General features: G+C 70.1%; 2 protein-coding genes across 3 annotated transcripts; one reads left to right on the top strand and one right to left on the bottom strand.

The window, feature by feature from the left end:
- The first annotated feature begins 204 nt into the window (after window positions 1–204).
- Window positions 205–5,919, top strand: PPP1R1A (protein phosphatase 1 regulatory inhibitor subunit 1A). Of its 2 annotated transcripts, none has more exons than XM_075075735.1 (7): window positions 205–363; window positions 3,584–3,644; window positions 4,595–4,632; window positions 4,736–4,799; window positions 5,077–5,262; window positions 5,413–5,507; window positions 5,781–5,919. In XM_075075735.1, the coding sequence occupies exons 1-6, from the start codon at window positions 283–285 to the stop codon at window positions 5,505–5,507; spliced, it is 525 nt and encodes a 174-aa protein (XP_074931836.1). In that variant the 5' UTR covers window positions 205–282; the 3' UTR covers window positions 5,781–5,919. The 2 variants fall into 2 exon arrangements, with proteins under 2 accessions (XP_074931836.1, XP_074931835.1); XM_075075734.1 differs by having other exon boundaries at window positions 206–363; window positions 5,803–5,919.
- An 859-nt stretch (window positions 5,920–6,778) lies between these two features.
- PDE1B (phosphodiesterase 1B) lies at window positions 6,779–20,219 on the bottom strand. The gene is made up of 15 exons (XM_075075794.1): window positions 20,089–20,219; window positions 13,055–13,168; window positions 12,779–12,964; window positions 12,300–12,366; window positions 11,875–11,991; window positions 11,620–11,760; window positions 11,097–11,197; window positions 9,924–10,049; window positions 9,736–9,837; window positions 9,514–9,634; window positions 9,352–9,433; window positions 9,123–9,249; window positions 8,838–8,974; window positions 8,505–8,615; window positions 6,779–8,417 (listed from the first exon to the last, which is right to left on the bottom strand). Exons 1-14 carry the CDS (start codon window positions 20,217–20,219, stop codon window positions 8,521–8,523), a joined length of 1,647 nt encoding a protein of 548 aa, XP_074931895.1. The 3' UTR covers window positions 6,779–8,417; window positions 8,505–8,520.
- Between the last annotated feature and the right edge of the window lie 2,529 nt (window positions 20,220–22,748).

Below are 22,748 nucleotides of genomic sequence, written 5' to 3'. Positions count from 1 at the left end.
GTTCGTGTGTCCATCCTTGTGCCCACGTGTCTGTCCCTGTGTCCAGGCTCTGTCCGCGTGTCCGTCCTTGTGCCCGTGTGTCTGTCCCAGTGCCCTGGCGCATGGTCCCAGTGTCCATCCCTGTGTCCCTGCGTCTGTCCCGGCGGGTCCCACCGTCCGTCCGTGTGCGCTGCGGGCGGGGCCCGGGGCGGGGCCCGGGTGGGCGTGGCCGGGGCGGGGCCGGGGCGGGGCGGCCCGGGCAGGGCCGGGAGCCACCGGGAGCCGCCGGAGCCGCCGCCCGCCATGGAGCCCAACAGCCCCCGCAAGATCCAGTTCACGGTGCCGCTGCTGGAGCCGCACCTCGACCCGGAGGCGGCCGAGCAGGTGGGGGGGGGACCGGGCACCGGGGGGGGCGACACCGGGGGGACACCGGGGCTGCACGTCTGGGGGGGCGCGGGGGGAGCCGGGGGGTCCTGCCGGGGACCGGAGGGGGGCACCGGGCGGTGCGGGAGGCTGCGGGCACGGGAAGGGCACGACCCGGAGCGGGGGTGTGAGGGGGGGCACCCCCGATCTCTGGGGTGCCGGGGCGGTGACAGCACCCCTGGGTGCGGGGGGACGGGGCGCGCGGCGGTGGGTGACACGGGGACGGGTGCAGCGTGGGCTCTGCCAGGTGGGTGCAGCCCCCCGGTACCGGGGCACCCCCAGCGTCGTGTCCCCCCCTCTGCACCCCAGCACCCCAAACACCTCCGTGGGCAGGCCGGGGTGGCCGTGGGGACCGGGGTGGCGGCGCCAGGGCCATGTGCTGGCTCAGCACGACGCCTCCCGGGGCGTCCCGGGGAGGGTGTAGGGTTACGGCCCCCCCTCTCCTCCCCCCGGGGCCCCCCCCGGGGCTCTCCAGCCCTTGCTCAACCCCTGCTCCCGCTGGAGGGGATCCCAGAATAGCAGCTGGGACGGGATGGCCCGGACAGGGGACACGGCAGGGCTACCCACAGGCAGCCGGGGACCCACCCCTGGCACCCTGGCCCCCTCCCTGCCCACCAACCCCCCCTCTCGCCGTGCCCCACAGCCCTGGGGGCTGCAGGGGACGAGAGGGGTCTAGGGAGGACCAAGGTCCTCACCGTCGCCAGGCGTGGGAAGCTCTGCGGGGGCTTGAGGATGCTGATGTGGGGTGGGGGAGCTCCAGCCGGGGGTCCCAGCCACTCCCCACACACACAGGCGGGGGGGTCCCCAGCAGCTGGGTGGCTCCCAGCCGAGGAGCCCCTGCGTGCCAGCGGTGCGGAGGCGAGCGCGGGCCGCCTCCCCGGCGAGCATCTCGCTGTCGCTAAATACGGCCACGCACCATCTGGGGCTGCCGCACGGCTCATTTGCAGCGCAGCCCCCCCAGGAGCGAGGGTGAGAGCCAAGGGGGGCTGCCGGGCGGTGGGCGCGGGGACCCCAGCACCCTCCTGGGCTGCAGCGAGGAGCAGGGGTGCCCGTGTCCCACCTCCCATCGCAGCTGGGCTACAGGGGACCGGGGCACGACCCTGCCCTGGGGAGTCCCCTGCCCGTCCCTGCCTCAGTTTCCGCACCCAGAGGAGTTGGGCGCGCTGATTCGGCAGCGCTTGGTGTGGCAGGGCCTCGACAGCCAGCCCCGTGCGGTGGCAGCAGGTGACAATGCTGATGTCCCCTCCCTGGGTTTACAGCTCCTCACTTTTGGGGTGTCCCTGCAGGGAAGGACCTGATGTGGGTTCCCCTCGTCGGGGGCTCGCACTGACGGAGGGCTCGGCCATGTCAGCCGAGGCTGCGGCACGGTGTCCCCACGTCCTGCAGGGATGTCCCCGAGCCTGTCCAGCCCCACCCTCCAAAAGGACCTTGTCCCCATGGACCTTCTCCGGTCCCCCCGTGTCCCCACAGGTCCTGCAGCTCTTTGACCCCCATCTCTGCCGAGCGCATCCCTCTGCCCTGGCTCTCGTGGGTGCCACCTGTGGGTGCCAGGCCCGGCCCAGGGCTTTGTCCCGTATCTCTGCCCAGGTCCCCAAGCCCACCGTGAGCACATCATGTCCCCAAGGCTGGCGGGGACAGCCCAGGGGCGTTTGCTCCGTCATGTCCAGCCCATTCCCATCCCCAATCCCGTTCTGGTCCCCGATCCCGAGCCCACCCCGGCTCCCCCCTCCGGGATCGCCCCCCCCGGGCCGGGAGGGAGCAGCCCCCCGCGATGCTGCGCCCGCCGCAGGCTGCCGGGGCCGGGCTCCTGCCGCTCTCGGCCGTGGCGCTTCTTAATCGATGGTGGAGATTGATCTAAAAATAGCAGCGGCAGGAGAGCGCGGCGCCCCGGCCGAGCTGGCGAGGGATGGAGGGAGCGATGGAGGGAGGGAGGGAGGGAGGGAGGGGGGATGGAGGGAGCGATGGAGGGAGGGAGGGAGGGAGGGAGGGAAAACCAGAGCATCCCTCCCCGGGGCGTCAGGGCGGGAGCCGCCCGGACGCCTGGGACCCCTGCCCGGTCCAGAGCGGGAAGGGGAGCACAGCTCGGGGTGCTCAGCCTCGCCTGGGTGACCTTGAGTGGGTGACGCCGGTGTCCCCCACCCCATCCCCATGGCAGGGGGCACAGCCCTTCCCCACAGCCTGGGGGGGGGCTTCAGAGGTCCTAGAGCAGCCCGGGGGTGGCTCTGGCTTCCTAAGGCCCATCACTAAGGGCTGCAGGGCCCGACCCAGCCCTGGGGGGAGCCCGGCCCATCCCAGCCCCATCGCTGGGTGTCGGGGGGGGGGTGGTTGGACCCCAACCCCAGAGCGGGGGGCTGGTCGGCAGGTCCCTGGCAGGGAGAGGGCGATTCCCGGCGATTCCCCGATTCCCGGCTCCTCTAATCTCCGTTTAAAATCCAGATCGCGGGTTTCTATGGCAACGGGGCCGACACGGAAAAGATGCGCCGGGGGGCTGGGGGGGGGTGGGCTGGGGCCAGGAGAGGTAGGGAGGTGGGGAGGGGGGTTTCCTCCACCCGCCCGGCCGCTCGCCTGCCTCATTAGCATCTCATCAGCATCTCATTAGGCATCTTGCCTCATTAGGGAATCCTCGCTGGGAAATTCGTTTTTTTTCTGAGCAGCTCAGTTAGTGGGTCAGTGGGGAAAGGGGGCGAGGCAGCGCTCGCGGGGCACAGTGTCACCGCTGTCACCAGTGCCACCGCGGCCACCGGCCACGGCCACGCCATGGCCACTGAATCCTCCAACGGGGCCTCGAAACCCCCACTGAAGGTTGGGGGGGGGGGGAACGTGGGGCGGGAGCAGCCCGGGATGCTCCAGGTGACCTTGGGCAAGGACACTGTGCCCACGGAGGAAGGGCAGGGCCCCGCCGGTGTCACCACACCGATGTCCCTGAGCGCTTCCCGGGGCTGGGGCCATAATTAGCTCCCGGCTGTCGTTAGGGCTGGCCGGGAGGTGTTGATTTAAAAGACATGTGTGTCCGGCCATGGGAGCCACTGGGCTGGCGGCGTCCGTCCCCATGGGGCCACCACCGCCCCGGGTACGAGGACATTCGGGGGGGGTTCTCAGTGTTGGTGGGGCTTTGGGTGTGTGCAATGGGGTTTGGGGTGCAGCCGTGGGTCCTGACTCTCTCCTGTCCCCCCTCCACCAGATCCGGAGGCGCCGACCGACTCCTGCCAACCTGGTCCTGAGCAGCGACCAGTCGTCCCCAGGTGGGTCCTTGTGCATGTCACCCCTGTCACCCTGGGCTCCAGCCCGCCCAGGGACCCCCCTCTACAGGGGGCTCAGGGACCCCCCTACATAATGCTCGGGGCCACAGCACACTGGTTGCAGTGGGACTCATCCTGCAGCTTGGCCCAGCAGCACCCCATGTCCCCCACCCTGGGACTGTCCCCACGTCCCACCCAGCCTGGCTCAGCCACTGCCCTCCCCGCTCCAGCGCTGCATTGCCAGGATCTGGCCCCGGGTCTTGCTCAGCCCATCCATCTCTGGGGGAAGCAGCTGCCCATGACAGCGTGCTGGGGACACTGGGGAGGCTGGCATGGCCCCCCCCCCGGCTGGCAGGGGACAGCAGCTGTGACATTTAAGAGCTCCTCGGTCACTGGCCTGACCCGGCATGCGGCCTTTGGGGATGGGGTCTGACCCGGCTGGCAGCTGTGTCACAGCCTCCCTGCCCCCCCCCCGGCCCCCCCACCCCCACCCCAGCTGGATGCTTTCATCTGTCCCCTGTTTTGGGGACACCCTGGCTGCTGGGACACTCTGTCCCCAAGTGCCACCTCCAGGCCATGCACCCACTCGGGGCAGTGGCCCTGCCTGCAAATAAATGAGCTCCATAGGGCCAAGCATCACCGCGGGGGGGGGTCAGGATGCGGCCCAGGGTTGGCCCCATCCCCGGGGTGGGGACGGGGCTGAGCCACCGCCAGCCACCCTCCTCCGCCACCATTTGTGGGATACGGGATGCCGGTGTCTGTGGCAACGCGGGGGGCGAGGGAGATGCTCGGGGGTGGGCGGGAGCAGGACTGTCCCCACCTCACCCATGGCCACACTGCGCACCCACGGGTGATGGACAGACCCAGTGGGGTGGATTAATGTCGGGGGTGCAGGATGGAGCCCAGCACCCTGTGCCCACCACTGACCTCGGTCTCCTACTGCCCCCACCCAGAGATCGATGAGGACCGGCTGCCCAACCCCCTGCTGAAGGTAGGTGCTGCCACCATGGGGGGCTGTGGGGGCGCCCCCAGCCCCTCAGGGTACCCCAGGGTGCCCCCCAGCCCCCTGCTCACACGCCTCCCTTCCCTCGCAGTCGGGTCTGGCCATGTCACCCAGGCAGAGGAAGAAGGTTTCCCGCACCACCCCAACCATGAAAGGTATTTGGGGGTGGGGAGACAGGGGGTGACAGTCCCCCCCGGCGCCGCAGGGGACGGGTGGGTGGGATGCCACCGCCCTTGCGCTGGCCTTGGGCCTGCTTGGGACAGGAGTGGGGCCGTGGGCACACGGGGTCCAGCCATGGCAAATGCCACCAGAGGGGACAGGAGGCCACCAAGCTCACCATGCTGCATCCCCCGGTGTCACCGGGAGCGTGGGGGACGGTCACCGCTGCCCCCCGCATCCCCCCCCTCCCCAGCTCCGCTCCCTGCCTGGCAGAGCTGCAGATGATGGTGGAGCATCACCTGTGCAAGCAGGCGCAGGGTGAGGAAGAGGAGGAGGCAGCCACCACCGGCCAGGAGCATGGCCCCGGCCACTGCCACCACAGCGACACCGAGCACAGCCACAGCCCCGGTGGCACCTGCCCACTGGCCACGCACGAGGGTGGCCCCGGCCCCGGCGAGCGTGAGTACCCCTCCTCCCCGGCCCCTTAACTCTGCCCCGGGAGCCTCCACGCACCCGGAGCCGGGGTGGGTTTGGGGGTGCTGGGACGGCTTGTGGGGTGCAGTGGGGGGGGAGGGGCTGTGCTCACCCCCCGCCCCACGGTGCCCGCAGGGACTCACGGGGACGGGCAGCAAAGCCTCGCCGAGGAGGGCACCCATATAGCACCAAAGGAAGGCGCCAGCAAGGGTGCTGCCAGCAGCCAGTAGGTACGTACTGGGATGCTGGGGGCTACTGGGACACTGGCATGGGGTACTGGGGCTCTGCACTGGGACACTGGGGGGTTACTGGGGCGCGTGGGTGCATACTGGGACGCCACGGGGGTATCCTGGGCACCGGGACAGGGAACGGGACAGTGGCTCGGGGCGAGGGTGGCACCGGGGACGTGGCTCTGGCATTGCTGGGGATGGGGCAGGGATTGGCGGGGGGGGGGGGATGCCTTCCACCTCATGGACCCCCACCGTGGGGTCCCCGTCCCCCAGCGTGGCTCCCCCCTGTCCCCAGGTGCCAGCGGTGGCGGGAGCGTGGCCGCGGCCGGGCCGAAGGAGCCGAACGCCGCGTTATTTTTTTTATCTGATCATTTTCTAAGATTCCGACGGCTGCTTTGGGTCTTCCGGAGGATTTTTTTTTTTTTTTACTGCCGCGGGCAGGTCCCTCCCCCCCCCGGGGCAATGGGGGGCGCTGGGGACACTGGCAAGCCAGGCTGCCCGCCCTGTCCCCTCGCCCCCCTCCCCGGGTCCCCAGGGCAGGCGATGCTGGGGCCACCGAGCAGCACCCGTGGAGCACAGCTCATGCCACCCCCCCACCCTTCACTACCAGCCCCGGATTGTCCCCAGGGCCAACCCCCCCCGGCCACCCCACTGTCACCACCCCCCCCGGGCTGGGGGACACGGGGAGCTGCACCCTGCCCAGCACTCGCATGTGTGCGTGCACGCTTGCACACGCCAGGGATTTGGGGAGGGGGGAGTGTGTGTGCACACACATGCACCCGTGGGGGAGACCCGGGTGTTTGCACACCCTCCCCGCACACGCGTGCGCACACACGGGCACGGCGGGATGGGAGGGGGGAAACACGCCTGCGCGCACTTTGCACATGTGATTCGCATGCACGCCCATGTGCGTACACACAGAGCACGCGTGCACACGCCTGGGCGACGCGGGGACCCCCCACCCCGCCTCAGCCGGTATTAAAGGGATCCCTTCTCCCCCCCGCCTCCTCCTTGCCTTCGCGCCGGGGGGGGGGGCATAGCTGGGCCTGGGACCACCCTTGGGTGCTGGGGGCAGCACCCACCTCTGGGCTTCACCCCCCCCGGGGTCCAATCCAGCCGTGCCAACCCCTCTGTCCTCTCCAGCCATGGCACTGACCCCCCCCTCCAGGAGGGACCCAGGGGTCCCAGCCCCCTGCCACCCCCACGCTGGGGTCAAGCTGGGGCTGGGTGCCTGGGATGAGGGTGCGGGAAGCGGGCTGGTGGTGGCGTACGGTTTATTAATTGCTCGTTAGCGGCGGCGCTTCGTTTCACATGCGCGTGCGGGTGGGCGCGAGGTGGAGCTCTGCCAGCAGGGACCGGGTGGGGACGCGACGCGTTACCGCGGGGTAGAAAAGTGCAAACACAGACAGGCCGTGCCACGGCGGCCGGGCGCTGGGCGATGGACACGGCGGGGCAGGGTGGCTGGAGCCGAGATGCCGGAGCTGGAGGATGCCGGAGCTGGAAGAGGCTTGAGGCACACCAGGAGCCGGGAAGACGGAGGACGCTCGAGGCACGCCGGACCCGGGAAGCCGGAGGATGCTCGAGGCACGCCGGACCCGGGAGGCCGGAGGATGCTCGAGGCACACTGGGCATTGGGAAGCCGGAGGATGCTCGAGGCACGCCGGGACCTGGGAAGGGATGCTCGAGGCACGCCGGGAGGCTGGAGGATGCTCGAGGCACGCCGGACCCGGGAGGCCGGAGGATGCTCGAGGCACACTGGGCATTGGGAAGCCGGAGGATGCTCGAGGCACGCCGGGACCCGGGAGGCCGGAGGATGCTCGAGGCATGCCGGGACCTGGGAAGGGATGCTCGAGGCACGCCGGGAGGCTGGAGGATGCTCGAGGCACGCCAGGACCCGGGAGGCCGGAGGATGCTCGAGGCACGCTGGGACCTGGGAAGGGATGCTCGAGGCACACCGGGCCTTGGGAAGCCGGAGGATGCTCAAGGCACGCCAGGACCCGGGAAGCCAGAGGATGCTCGAGGCGCGCCGGGGCAGAGGAAGCAGGGGGGATACTGGGGCCATGCTGGAGCTGGAGGAGGCTGGAGTCACACCGGAGCCAGCGATGCTGGAAGCACACCAGAGCTGGAAGGTGCTGGAGACGGCCTGGAGCTGGGGGATGCAGGCACCAGGGGTTACTGGAGCCAGGGGCTGGCACACGGGCCCGATCCTGCCCTCCTGCCGCACCCCAGCTCCCAGCGCCGCGCTCTGGCTGCGCGCGCCCTGCCCCATCGCCGCCTCGCTGTCCCCCCCAGCCTCGCCCACGCCGCGTGGGGCAGGACCCCGAGGGGAAGCCCTGAGGTGCCCTTGGGGCCAGCAGAGCGGGGGACAGGCCCCACAGGGCTGTGTCCCCAGCCCGGGGTGACACGGAGACACGTGTCCCGGGCCAGGGATGCTCAGGGCACTTAGGGCAGGATGGGGACATTTGGGGCCACCCATCACAGACCCAGCAGGCACGACGGCGGCCCCCGGGGTGACAGCGTACCTGACACCTCTCCTCCATCCCTCGGTCCCCTGCTGTCCCCAGCGCCACCCAAGCACCCCGTGGGGTAAAAAGAAGCTTTTTTTAAAAAAGCCATAAGGACAAAACCCAGCGGGAGGGGGCCGGGCAGCCGCTGGCATGGCAGTGAGAGGGTCGGCGTCACCGTCACCCGTGGCTCGAGGCCACGTGGCTCGGCGGCCAGTTTGGCACAGGCAGCTGGAGCTGGCCGGGCTGGGGGGCTGCCGGGGGTGTCGGCCCCGGGAATGCTCCTGGCGCGGAGGTTGGCACGAATCCTTGTGCGGCCCCGAGCGGCTCCTTCCCTGCAAATGGTGCTGAATTCGATGGCGTCGAAGACTTTGGGCGAGACAGCATCACTCGGCTGGACGAAGACCTGCCGTCGAGGGGGGGATGGTCACGGCGATGCCACCAATTCCCCCCTGCCCAGTTTGCCCCCGCAGACACCCCCCCCCAGGCCCACCTCGCTCCCCCCGCTGCTATTCCACGTCCCCGTTGTGCCTGTGCCGGCTGGGGGCTGGTGGCTGCTCCTCGCAGGGCGACAGCTCATCGATGGACGCCTGGTTGGTGATGCCTGCGGCGGGACATGAGGCTGGGAGATCGCTCCAGCCACCCATGGGGGCCGAGACCCCCCAACTCACACGCACGCACCTCCCCCCTGCCGGGGGCCAGACACCCTGTGCGTGGGCCACCTCCCCACCCAGGGATGCTCGGCACAGACCCGGCCCCGCGCATCCCCACGATGGTCCCCCGTCCCTCCCCGGTGGCCGGGGTGGCCGTGGTGGCTGTTGCCTACCGCTGGCCGCCCGCTCCTTCCACTTCTGCTTGTTCTCCTGGATGTACTTGGCCCAGGTGGAGCGGAAGCCAGCCAGGTCGGCTTTGATGTCCCCAAGCTCCAGGTGCTCATCCAGGGACGGCTGCCGCCACTGCGAGCTGCGGGGACGGGGACAGCTGGGAGCAGGGCAGAGCCGCCACCGCCATCTCCCAGGTCCCAAAAGAAGTGGGTGCCCCCCACCCCTGGGCTGAGCCCCACCACCTCCCTGTGGGGAAGGGGAAACTGAGGCAGGACGGCGTGGCCAACCTGGCCTGCTGGCTGGCCACCGGGTTGCCCTTGGCTTTGGTGCCGTCCTCGGCGGAGGGCAGCACCATCTTCTCGGCCACGTCGGTCAGCACCGAGAAGGTGGGCTCCACGATGAAGTCGATGAAGCCTGCGGTGGGGAAGGGACGCGGCGTCGATGGGGACATCCCCTGCCCACGGCGGGGCCAGCGGTTGGGGGCAGGGTGGGGACGGGGACCCCACCGCCACTCACCGATCTGGGACTGGGCCACCAGCGTGGAGGTGCGGTCGCAGAGGGGCGAGAAAGGCAGCCCCAGCTCGGCCTCCTTGTCGCCCTGGCAAGGCAAGGGAGACGTGTCCCCAGGGGGTGGTCCCCACGTCCCACCACCCGTCCCCGGGGACGCGGGGGCCCTACCTGCCTGAAGAACTCCTCCATCAGGGCTTTGGTCCAGCGGCTGTGCACCGACCACTGCTTGGTGGGGTGGCTGATGTCGGCCGCGTGTAGCAGCAGCGACAGCACCTTGGACTTATCGATCCTGGGAAGGGGACCCCGGTGCTGTGGCTCGTCCCCAAAATCACGTTCGCCCTCCCCGCCACCAGGACCCCCTCCCCAACCTGGGTGGGCACCCGTCCTCACCGCTCCAGCTGCTGCAGGGCTGTCTTCATGGACTTCACCTGCTGGAAGTGGCAGGACATGTCGGTGGCCAGGACCATCTCGATGACCAGAGCCCGCAGCTCCCTGCGCCCCGGGGAGGGGGGGAAACGCCGTCAGGGCCCCGCGTCCCGGCTGGGGACAGCCCCCGGGGACGGGGACGGGGACCTTACACAAACTCGTCCTTGGTGAGGTTGACGAAGATGTTCATCTCGTCGTCCTGCATCATGCGGAAGACGGCGCTGATGTGGTGGTTCTCCAGCACCGAGCGGTCGTTGTAGAGGATGGCGCAGTCCGACCTGGGGACGGAGGGGACGGTGGGGCACAGCGGGTGGCAGCCTGAGCCCCCTCCGGGGAGAGGCATGTCCCCAGGGTGCCGCCACAGCTGTATCCTGGCTGTATCGGTGTCCCCAGGCACCCCCAGAGTGCCACCACGTCTGTATCCCGACCGTATCGGTGGCACTGGGTGCCCCCAGGGTGCCACCACGTCTGTATCCCGACCATATTGGTGGCACTGGGTGCCCCCAGGGTGCCACCACGTCTGTATCCCGACCGTATCGGTGGCACTGGGTGCCCCCAGGGTGCCACCACGTCTGTATCCCGACCATATTGGTGGCACTGGGTGCCCCCAGAGTGCCACCACGTCTGTATCCCGACCGTATCGGTGGCACTGGGTGCCCCCAGGGTGCCACCACGTCTGTATCCCGACCGTATCGGTGGCACTGGGCGCCCCCAGGGTGCCACCACATCTGTATCCCAGCTGTATCGGTGTCCCCAGGCACCCCCAGGGTGCCACCACATCTGTATCCCGGCTGTATCAATGGCCCTGGGCGCCCCCAGGGTGCCACCACATCTGTATCCCGGCCGTATTGGTGGCCTCAGGTGCCCCCAGGGTGCCACCACATCTGTATCCCAGCTGTATCGGTGTCCCCAGGCACCCCCAGGGTGCCACCACGTCTGTATCCCGACCGTATCGGTGGCACTGGGTGCCCCCAGGGTGCCACCACGTCTGTATCCCGGCTGTATCAATGGCCCTGGGCGCCCCCAGGGTGCCACCACATCTGTATCCCGGCCGTATTGGTGGCCTCAGGTGCCCCCAGGGTGCCACCACATCTGTATCCCAGCTGTATCGGTGTCCCCAGGCACCCCCAGGGTGCCACCACATCCATATCCCGGCCATATAAGTGGCACTGGGTATTCCCATGGTGCCCCCCCAGTCCTTTCCAAGCCCCACAGCATCCCACATGTCCCTGTAACAGGTCCCCAGCCCTGCCCGTGCCGTGCCATGCCACCCACGCCACACCACGCCATGCCATGCCATGCCACGCCACGCCACCCGCCCTCACTTGGTCTGGATGTGGAAGCTGTTGGTGGTGCCCGTGTGCTCGTAGTCGTGGATGGCGGCAGCGAAGATGATGGCCAGGACCTCAATCTCCGTCAGGTAGTGCTGGGGGGGGAGGGGGGATGCGTGCGTCAGGGGGGCCGGGGTGGGCACCGGGTGCTCCAGTGCAAATGGGTCTGGGGTCCTCCGTGTGTGTTTTAGCACGGCTGCGTGTGCCCACGCGCGCCTGTCACGGCCACGCGCGTGATGTGCCGCGAGCGCGCACGTGTGACAACCACGGCGGCCCTGTGGGGACAAGGGGGCACATGCACGTGCCAAGCCTCGTGCCTCGGTGTGCCCACCCCGTCCCCCCAAGCCGGGGGTCACCCCACCATGTGGCAAGGTTTCCGTGGCGACAGCGCAGTCGCTAGGTGGTGCCGTTTCCGTGGCAACAAGCATCGCCTGGACCAGCCAGACCAGCACCGGGCACTGGTCCAGGGCCCAGACACAGCCTGGGACCCCCGTGGGACCCCCCCACGCCCCCGTACCAGCATGCCGGTGCGGAGCAAGAAGCAATGAACGGTCTGGGTGACGTCGGCGGCGTGGACCTGATTGTGGTAAGGGTTCCGGTACTTCCCGTAGCCGGCCTCCAGCGCGTCCAGCAGCGTCGTCAGGAAGACGGCGGGGATCTGCAGCACGGCCACGGGCGCTCGTGGATGCACTCGCGTGTGCAAAGCCCCCGGCACGTGCCAGGCGCCCAGCCCCCCGGGGCCACCCACGGGTGGGTGTGGGCACAGGCGTACCTTGAAGCGGCTGTTGAGGTTGTGTCGGGTGAAGAGCTCGAAGACGATGGTCCTCAGGGAGTGATCGTCCGTCACCCGGTTCAGCGCGAAGACATCGAAGCACCACAGGTCGAGGCTCTGGGTTGGGGGGGCGGAAAAGGTGGGGGCATTACCCCAGCACCGGGGCAAGCCCCATGCCCAGTGGCAGCGACGGGGACCCACTGGGTGCCCAGTGACCCACCCATGCCCAGTGATGCCCAGCAACCCCCACGGATGCCCGGAGAAGCCCGGGCAATGCCCAGGGATGCCAGGCTAGTCCGGGTGATGCCCAGCAGCGCTGGGTGCCATCTCCCCCAGCCATCCCAGGCCGAATCCCACAGAGCCAGCAGCAGGGCAGCATCCCTGGAGTTGGGGGGGATTTGGGTGCCCCCCACACCCCACGGTACCTTCAGGCAGTTCAGGACGGAGGTGGAGTAGCTGGGCCCCACGGCCGTGTACGTCCGGCGAAACATCCTGCAAACAGGGGGGAGTCAGGGCTGATGTGGGTGCTGGGGACCGAGCTGGGTGCTGGGGGACAGCCTGGGTACTAGGGGACCCACCTGGCTGCTGGGGGACAGACCTGGCTGCTTGGAGACCCACTTGGGTGCTCAGGAACCAACCTGAGTGCTCAGGGACAGACCTTGGGTGCCAGGGGACAAACCCTGGGGGTAAGAGACAGATCTGGGTGCTCAGGGACTCCGCTGGGCGCTGGGGGACAGACCTGGGTGCTGGGGGACCCACCTGGGTACCGGGCACAGCCTCTGGGTGCCACAAGACAGCCGCAACCCACCAGGGACCACAGTCCCACGCCCCATCTCCACCCCAGCCATGCCTCCCCCAGCCCCCCCGCCCCATCCATCCATGGGGGGGGCCACCCAGCACCCACCTCTCCACAAAAATGCCAGCCTGGACGGCGTGAACGATGCTGCGAAACTTGGGTTTCTCCTCCGCCCGGCGCCCCTTGGCCCGTGCCTGCTGGGTGAAGGTGGCCGCCAGCCAGTCCCGCACCTCCGAGGGCACCGCCGCGTCCGAGCCCATCTCCCGCAGCTCATCCTCCGTGTCCAGCATCTGCCTGCGGGTCGGGGAAGGGCGGCGGGGATGGCATCAGGGTGGGCGTCATCCCCCGCGCCCCCCCTGCCACCCCACGGCTCCTGCCCGGCACCTCGTCTCATCGATGTAGACGGCCTCCAGCAGCGAGGCGGCGTATTCCAGGTTCCTCTTCAGCTCCTCCACGTTCACCTCGCCCGTCTCCAGCTGCTTCACCATGTAGCGCAGCCTGCGGGCAGCCGGGCAGCGCGTTACCGGCCCCCCCCCGGGGGATGGAGGGGGTGGCGGGGGCGGGGGGCCAGCGGCAGGGGTCCCCCAGCTGCCCCCCGGATGGATGTGCCCACGCCTCGACACGCGTGGGCAGCACCTATAGGCACGTGTGTGCATGTGGCCCGCGTCGGTGTGGGGAGGGGTGGGCACCCACCCACGGGACCCCCGGAGCGATGGTGGTAGCGAGGGGAGGGTCGAGGTGTGAGCGCGGCTATGGCATGGCTGGGGGGGGTGCAGGGGGCACCCGGCAGGCAGAGCTGATCCTACAGCACCCAGCACCCTGTGCCCAGAGCTCAGGCTGCACCCAAAACCCTTCAGCCTGAACCCAAAACCCCTCAGCCTGAACCCAAAACCCCTCAGCCTGCACCCAAAACCCTTCAGCCTGAACCCAAAGCTCAGCCTGCACCCAAAACCCCTCAGCCTGCACCCAAAACCCTTCAGCCTGAACCCAAAGCTCAGCCTGCACCCAAAACCCCTCAGCCTGCACCCAAAACCCCTCAGCCTGCACCTACACAGCACCCAGAGCTCAGCCTGCACCCAAAACCCCTCAGCCTGCACCCAAAACCCCTCAGCCTGCACCTACACAGCACCCAAAGCTCAGCCTGCACCCAAAACCCCTCATCCTGCACCCAAAACCCCTCAGCTGCACCACACAGCACCCAGAGCTCAGCCTGCACCCAAAACCCCTCATCCTGCACCCAAAACCCCTCAGCTGCACCCACACAGCACCCAGAGCTCAGCCTGCACCCAAAACCCCTCATCCTGCACCCAAAACCCCTCAGCTGCACCCACACAGCACCCAGAGCTCATCCTGCACCCAAAACCCCTCAGCCTGCACCCAAAACCCCTCAGCCTGCACCCACACAGCACCCAGAGCTCATCCTGCACCCAGCGTCTGGAGCTCAGCACCCAGCACTGGGGAGGGGGCAGCCTCCCCAGTAGGGACTGGGCAGGGGTGCAGGCAGGGGCTGGCGGGTGTCCCTCCCCACGCTGGAGGAGACCCAAGAGCCGCAGGGCTCCCCCCAGCACCCCGAGCTCAGGGGTTACCCCTGTCCCCACCACACCACCCCCCCGGGAGTGCCGGCGCTCCCCACCCCACGCAGGGCCCCGAGTGACGCCGGGGACAAAGTCCCCACCAGCCCACGGGCTCAGTGGGGTCGCTGGGGACGGGGACGAACCTGGAGAGGGGGAGGCGCAGCCTGGGGTAGGGGGGGACTCCGTGGTGGGGTGGCTTTGCACCCTGGGGACCCACAGTGAGGTCAGGGTGCTCAGCCCCCCGCCGCGCCTCAGCTTCCCCACCCCCAAAACCTCCCCTGGGTGCCACGGGGCCGGGGGTCCCGGGGAATCACCGCAGGATGGGGCCCCGCAGGTGGGTGCTGCTCAGTGTCAGCAGTGGGGGGGTGGCAGTGGCACCCACAGGTGCCCCAGCAGCGTGGGGACGTGGGGACAGGCACCCAGTGTGGGCATCCTCCCCCCACCGGCTTAAAACACCCACACGGGACACAGGGACACGGGGACAAGGGGACACGGGGTCACGGGGACACGGGGACATGTGGACACGGGGACACGGGGACACGGGGACATGTGGACAAGGGGACACGGGGACATGGGGACAAGGGGACACGGGGACACGGCAGTGCCCTGGCGGGGGGGCCCTGGGGCAGCACAGGGACAAGCCCTGGCAGGGAGAGCGCCCAGATCCCTGCACACAGCAAGCGTGCACACGCGTGTGCGTGCACACATACGCGCCTGAAGGCGCATGTACAACGTGTGCGCGCATGTGCACGCACACATGTGCGCACGCCCAGGGCCGACCACGCGTGCAAGACGCGTGCACACAGCCACGCACACGTGCATGCATAGACGTGCACACGCACACGCTTCCTCAACGTGCGCGCACACACGCGCGCGCGTGCACCACACAGGCACACATACGCACAGCCACACGTGCACCACGTGTGTCCACACCTGAAAACACCCGCCTGCAGTGCACACGTGTGCACACGCGAACACGCGTGCCCACTTTTCCACCAACGCACGCACGTGCGCACGGAGCTACGCGCCTCGCCTCTGCCCCCCAGGCCAACCCTCCACGTCTCACACACGCCCGAACACGCGTGTGCCCGCAGCCGGCCGGCCCCCGGCCATCTGTCTGTGTGTCCGTGTGTCTGTCATGGTGGGGGGTGCGGAGGCGGCGGCGGGGAGAGGAGGGGGAATCCCATCTGGCCGCCCGGGGAAGCGCCGCCCCCGCAGCCATGTCTCCCGCTGCAGCCGCCTTGCTCGCACACCGGCTCGCACAGCCCCCCCCGGCCCCCCCCGAGCTCCGCCAGCTCCCCCCGGGCTGCGGCGAGGGACGGAGGGGGGACACAGGGCAGCCGCTGGCCCCTGGTGGGACACTGGGGACTGTCCTGGTCTGGCTCAGCCCCCCGGCCACCCGGTCCCCTCCCTGAGGCCTCGCTGCCACTAGCACCAACAGGTCCCACTGGTACCTACTCCGTTAGTGTCTGCTTGGCACCCAGTGGGTCCCCATCACAGCCACCAGCACCCAGTGGGTCCCTATTGGAACCCACATTGGTCCCTGTCACTGCCCACCTGGCGCCCAGTGGCTCCCCACAGGTACCTCCCAGGTCCCCATTACTCCCAGCAGAACCTACTGGGTCCCCATCAGTGACCACCAGCACCCCCAGGTCCACACCAGGCCCCATCACTGCCCACCTGGCACCCAGCTGGTCCCCACTGGTCCCCATTAGTGTCTGCTTGGCACCCAGTGAGTCCCCACCACAGCCACCAGCACCCAACAAGTTCCCACTAGTCCCTATCACTGCCTGCCAGGCACCCAGTGGGTCCCAATCACTGCCACCAGCACCCAGTGGGTCCCCATTGGTACCCACTGGTCCCCATCACAGCCACCAGCACCCAGTGGGTCCCCATTGGTACCCACTGGTCCCCATCACAGCCACCAGCACCCAACAAGTTCCCACTGGTCCCCGTCACTGCCCACCTGGCACCCAGTGGGTCCCCATTGGTACCTCCCAGGTCCCCATTACTCCCAGCAGAACCCACTGGGTCCCCATCAGTGACCACCAGCACCCCCAGGTCCACACCAGTCCCCACCACTGCCCACCCAGCACCCACTGGGTCTCCAAGGCCGGTGGCATTTGTCCCCACTGCCAGCGGTTTCCCGTGACGCTGCCAGCCCGGCCCAGCCCACAGCATGGGGGGCACCTCGTGGTGACCCCAGAACCCGTCCCTGGGGAGGGGTACAGCACGCAGTGACAGTCCCATGGGACGGGGACACGCAGCCCTAGAGCAGAGGCCAGCCCCCCACCCCCACCCCACGCCACCCCCGCAGCCGGCCCCGAGCTGCCCCCCACAGCGGGACACAGTGTCCCCAGCACCGTCACCCCGTGTCCCCACGGTGGGAATGTCACCCCCGTCACAACCCCCGGGGGGGAGCGACGCGGCTCCCGGCAGCCCCGCGCCTCGTTAGCGCTAATGAGAGCTGGCGGCGGGTGCGCGGAGCTGCACGCGCTCGTGCGAGGGCACACACGTGCTTGTGCAAGGCCGGGAGGGTGACACGCGGCCGTGCACGTCCCTGCCAGCCATCCCCCAGCCACCCAGTCCCCACCACCGCTGTCCCTTGGGGAAACCGAGGCACGGAGCGAAGGGCGGGGGGACACACACCGAGGCGCAGGGGGGACAGGGGTCATGGGGACGGTCCCAGCCTGGGCCACAAGGCCCCCGCCGTGCTGTGGCTCCTTGGGGACGAGCCCCAAAACCCACGGGTCACGGGCCAAGAGGAGACACCGCGTCCCCCAGCCACCAGCAGCTCCAAACCCCCGCGGGAAGGAGGCGGCCGGCAGCGACCCGGGAGATGCTGACGCTTGTCCCCGACCCAGGTGACGGTCCCCAGGAGGGGACAGTGATCCCATCCAGCCCCGCGAGGGACCAGCGCTGGGAACGCCGGGGCCGTGGGAACGCGCGGGGACAGGGTTCCCGGCTGCGGGCAGGGCGGGACAAGGGGACCCCCACCACTACCACCCCCCCAGTGGGGGACAAAGCCACCGGGTCCCCACGGCTGGGGGACGCGGGGCGCTGGCAGCGAGGGGGGCTGGCGAGGGCCGCCATCCGCCCCGGCTCCCGCGGGATTTCCTGCCGGCTGATTGCAATTTGTCTTAATTAGCGGCGGCCGCCGCCCCTGTGCCAGGGCACCCGCACCGCAGCCGCGTTGGCACCCCGAAACCGCCCCCAGGCCCCCCGCAGGGTCCCCCTCTGTGTCCCACGGCCCCCATGCTCCCCCCCAGCACCTAACGACGTCCCCAAGCCTCGCCAGCGTCACCCGGGCCCGGCCGCGTGGCGTGCATCAACCTGCGCACACGCGTGTGCGCACGGGCGGGCGCCGGAGACCCCCGCGTGCCGGCACATGCGTGCGGGCGAGCGTGCAAACGGACGCACAAGCCCGCCCGCGTGTGCACGCGTGTGCAAGCGCGCCCGCGGCTGTTTGCGGGTGCCCGTGCACGGCTGCAAACCAGAGCGAGCGCAGGGCCGTGCCAGCGCGCGTGGGCACACGCGGCCGTTGCACACGCACACCTCGTCCCGGTGCAACGACCGGACCCCGGCTCTGGGGGTGGGGGGCACCGTGGCCCCCGGCCTAGGTGACGGCTGCCAGCAAGCGAGGGAGGGGGGCCGGGGGGGCCAAGGGGTGGCCAGACGTCACGTTCAAAGCCAACGCGGAGCTCCCGAGCCCAGCGGGCTGCGAGGGAATGTGACCTTGGGGGAAGGCAGCCGTCACCTTCCCGCACCCGGCCACCCATCCCTGGGGGACACCCACCCTCAGGGACACCCACCCTTGGTGGCATGGCCACGGGGGACCCCCGTGTCACTCGCCCATCGCGGATGGAGCTGGGACCCCCGAGCGGAGCCCGCGGGTGAGGGGTGCAGCCCGACCCCTGCTTCTGATGCCAGGTGGGTGACACCCATGTCCTCGGGCTGTCTGTCACCACCCACGGCCCCACGCTGCTGCCAGCCCCCCCCCCGTGCCACCTCCTGCCGTGTCCCAGGCCTGCCACGGGGACAGCGGTGCCCGCAGAGCCGCCAGCACCCCACAGCCCCCCGGAGCGGGGCCAGTGTCCCCAGGGCCACCCCGTACCCAGGGAGGGGTCCAGGGTTGGCCTCGGGGTGCAGACAGCACTAGGGAGCCCCCCAGGACTGACGCCGCAGCCCCACATGCACCCATGGGTGCCCCAACCCCCCCAGCTCCCTTCCCTGGGGTCCCCCATCCCAGTTGATCCCCACCCCAGGGACCTACTGGTCCCCAGTGCTCGGGGGGGGGGCAGGATCCTGCACCCTGGGGGCACCTCGCTGCTCCCCTCTCCGTCACCCCATCCAGGAGCTGGGGACCTTCCCCAGGCCGGGGTCCCTGCTGCCCCCTCGGTGCTGGCAGGGAGGGGGGGACCCAGGAGGGGGGGTAGAGCACAGGCAGAGTGCAGGCAGGGACCCCCCGGCCCCCCGCACGCCCCCGCAGCGTGGGCGGCCGCCAGCAATTTCGGGGAGGGGGAGAGCGGGGCGGGGGCGGGAGGGGAGCGGGAGCGCGGCGCAGCCCACGCACTCGCACACCTGCGGGTGCACGCGCTCCCCGGTGCGCGCGCCGGCAGGCGGGCGTGCACGCGTGCTGCCCTGCACGCCCGCTCCCGCGCACGCGTGCCCAGGCTCACTCACACGCACCTCCGCACACGCGTGTGCGCGCTCCCACGGGGCGCTTGCACGCCCGCAGCAACGTGCGCAGCCGGTTGCACACTCAGGCTTGCACGCGCACCTTGCGAGCTCTGGCATTGATATTTCACGCCCCGGCTGAGTCCCGTCGCCCGGCCTCAGGCCGTGTGAAACACGCTCAGCAGCTTGGCACACCAGTGAGCGTGCAACAACAGGCACGTGGCTCCCGTCCTCGTCCCCGTGTCCCCCGCCTCGTCGCACGGGCGCCGCGTACGCCGCTGCCGGCGTGCGCCCGTGAACAAGCGCGCCTTCGCCGGCCGCCACGTGCACGTGGGCCCCGCGCGCGTGTGCACACGCACGCCCCTCGCACGCCCACGCCTGCGCCCGCCGCACGAGGACCCGCACGTGCCGCGGGTTCGCCGGGGGGGCACGCGCGCACGTGAGCCCACGCGTGAGCACAACTGTGCAGCGGGCGAGGGGGTGGCACCCCCAGGGACACCGAGAGATTCTCTCTGGTAAGGAGGGGGTGCAGGGTGGCACCCTGGGGTGTCAGAGGGTGGCACCCCCTCCCCGGGGCCGGCCAGCACCCTGGCACCCACTCTGCCCTCAGAGTTGGGGGCACCCCAGACCTCTGCCCACCCCATGGTGCCACCCACGGCGAGGGGCGTTGGGGGCCGTCCTGGGGGGCCCCCACCCAGCACCCCCAGAGCTGCCCCATCAGACCCACCCCAAGCTATGGGTGCCCCCAGCCCAAGGGGGTCACACTGCCCCCACCCCGAAGGGGTGCAGTGGGTGCAGGGGGGTCCTGAGGGTGACTGTGGAGTCCTGCATGGGGGTGTGTGGGGCAGCATATGGATGGGGAAACCTTGGGGGGGTCCCCAGGGGTAAAGGGCTCTAGGGGGACCCAGGGGGCAGCAGCAGGCCTCGGGGGGGTCCTGCCTGGAGTGGGGGGACGCAGGGTAGGGAGCACTGGGGGGGTCTTAGAGGAGGATGGGGGGGTCCCCAAAGGAGGGGTGTCGGGGGTTTGGTGGAGTGTGATGCTCAGGTGGGTTTGGGAGTCATGGTTCAGGGGTTCATGTTTGGGGGTGAGGGAGTCCCTGTTTGGGGGTGAGGGAGTCCCTGTTTGGGGGTGGGGGGTCCCGGTTTGGGGGGGGGGGTGTCACTCACAGCGCCCGAAGCTTGACCCAGATCTTCTTGCTGGGGGTGGACTTGATCTCCAGCGGGGACGGGCAGCCGCCGGCCGGGTCCAGCGCTTCGCGGTCGGGCTCCAGCCCCGGGAGGCTCCGCGGCGGCTCCATGGCCCCTGCGGCGGCGGGGACGCGCCCTCAGCCCCGGGGCCGGTCCCGGGGCCCGGCGGGCCGAGCCGAGCAGCCGCCGGTACCGCCCCGTAGCCCCGGTAGCGGCCTCCCTCCCCGCCCGGTACCCGGCGGCTGCGCAGGCAGCACCGGCCCGGGCGGCGGAGCTAAGATGGCATCCCGGGCACCGGGGGTGGGAGCACCGGGAGGGGAGCAGCGGGGACGGGGGAGCACCGGGGACCGGGGAGAACCGGGGACCGGGGAGAACCGGGGATGGGGGGCACCGGCATGCAGCTGTGGGGATCGGGGATGAAGCGGTGGGGACCGGGGATGCTGCGCGCTCCTACCCGGGGATGCTCGGCCGGGAAGTGCCGCTACTACCGTGCTCCGGTGCCGCCGGTACAGCCGGTGCCGCCGTGCCCCGGTCCTCCCGTTGCTGCTGCCTCCGTCTCCGCCGACCGGGGCTCGCCGCAACTTTCCCCGAGCCGGCACCGGGCGGGAGGGCGGGGAGGGGCGGGGGGGAGCCGGGGGCGGGGGCCGGGAGCCGGGGGCGGGGGCCGGGAGCCGGGGTCCGCCCAGCCCCGGTACTGGGGGGCGGGTGCCCCGGGACCCCCCACGGGGCGATAGGGAGCGGGAGGAGATGCCCCGGGGTCCCCCATGGGGCTGGGGACGGGGAGGGGTGGGTGCTCCGGGACCCCCCATGGGGCTGGGGCTGGGGGGCGTTGTGCCTTGGGACCCCACCATGGGGCTGGGGAGGGGCGCGGGTGCCCCGGGGCCCCCCATGGGGCTAGGGATGGGGGGAGCAGGTGCCCCGGGAGCCCCCCACGGGGCGATGGGGAGCAGGAGGATGCCCCAGGACCCCCATAAGGACAAGGTCCCCCAGGACCCTTATGGGGGGGGTACCCCAGGACCCCTTGGGGTTATAGGGGTTGTACCCCAGGATGCCTGGAGGGTATCCCAGGACCTCCGTGGGGCTGTGGGGGAGGTACCTCAAGACCCCTATGGAGTTGGGGGGTGCAGGTACCCCAGGACCCCTATGGGGGGATACCCCAGGACCTCCGTGGGTCTATGGGGGGTGTCACTGGGCTTGGCAGCCTGGGAAGGAGCCAGAGCCCCCAGCCCGGTGCCCCCCCACGGAGGGGCCGTGGCCTCCCAGTGCAGAGCAGGGGCTCTGCTCCGAGCAGCGGGTTGGGGCGGCGGGATACCATGACCCCCACCACCCCCAACCCCACCCCCTGCTGAGACCTGCCCCGCTCGTCACATGTCACCGAGGACGGTGACATGGACACCAGGGACTGTCCCCTCCCGCGGGGCAGCAGCAGCCTCCAACTTATTGTAGGTCCTACCCAAACCCGGGGGGCTGCTGGGCCTCTCACCTATTAGGGCATCGCTCTCCTGGGCTGGGGGGGTGCGGAGGGGCTTGGAGCAGCCTCAGCTCGAGGGCACCCCATCCCGTGGGCTCATGGACACCCCATCCCCTGCCCCATGGTCCCCTGCCCCACACACACCTTGTCCCCCACTCTGTGTTCCCCCCAATCCTATCTGTGTCCCACCGAGAAACCTCGGGGTGCAGCAGCCGGTGCCGAGGGCCTGGGGGGCTCCAGGCACACCCAGGGGGGGATATCGGGGCGCCAGAGCCCCAGGTGGGTCCCAGCAAGGAGGGGGGGCACAGCAGCACCCACGCTGCCTCCCGCGGCACGCGCCGAACCGCAGCCCCCGAGGAATATTAATAAGCCCTTATGTAACGCCGTAGGTGTGCGCAGCACCCACCACCACAGCACCGGGACTGGGGGGGGCCAGGTGGGGGGACACGCCCCGCTCGGGGCACCATCCCCCAGCCCCCAGTTTGGCCCACCATCCCCAGTGGCTCAGCCAGGTCCCTGCTGACTGGGCCATGTCACCTCCCGGCCTTTGCTGGCTAGCACCCATGGGTGCTGCCTGGGGATGCACCCGTTTATCCTCCAAAAGGGGGACTGTGCCCCCTCTCATGGGGGTCCCCCGCTTTGGTAGGGTGTCCTGTGGGTGCAGGGGGCACCCATGGCACCGCCACTCGCATGCTGGGGTCAGCAGGGTGGGCTGCCAGCCCTGGCAGGTGGAGTGGGAGCTCCCAGACCCTGCTGGGGATATTTTGGGGTCCCCAGACTTTTTGGAGGGCTCAGAGCCAGGCTGGGGGCAGCGACCTGAACAAAGAAGGGGGGACCCCGTAGCGCGGAGCAGCCTGAGGCGGGGGGCACGGGGGGCGGCGGGCCCGGGAGAGGCCGTGGGCAGGGATGCGCGCGAGACAAAGCCGCGCTGCCGGCGGGGAGCCTCGGCTGCTCGTTACTGCTTAATATCGTGATTGATGAGCGCGAAAATAGACTTTTGCAGCAATCTGGAATAATCAGCAGGTTCTGGGCGTTAATTCGGGGGAGTTCAGCCCCCCGGGAGCGCAGCCGGAGGGGGGCAGCGGGGGAGCCCAGCCCGCTCCAGCGTGGTTTTTCCATCCCGGATGAATTAATAAAGCAATTAGTGTCGGACGAGGCGGCCGCACGC

The sequence above is a fragment of the Phalacrocorax aristotelis genome, chromosome 26 (assembly GCF_949628215.1).
Source record: "Phalacrocorax aristotelis chromosome 26, bGulAri2.1, whole genome shotgun sequence".
Classification (NCBI taxonomy): Eukaryota; Metazoa; Chordata; class Aves; order Suliformes; family Phalacrocoracidae; genus Phalacrocorax; species Phalacrocorax aristotelis.
This window is presented reverse-complemented; position numbering and strand designations above follow the sequence as displayed.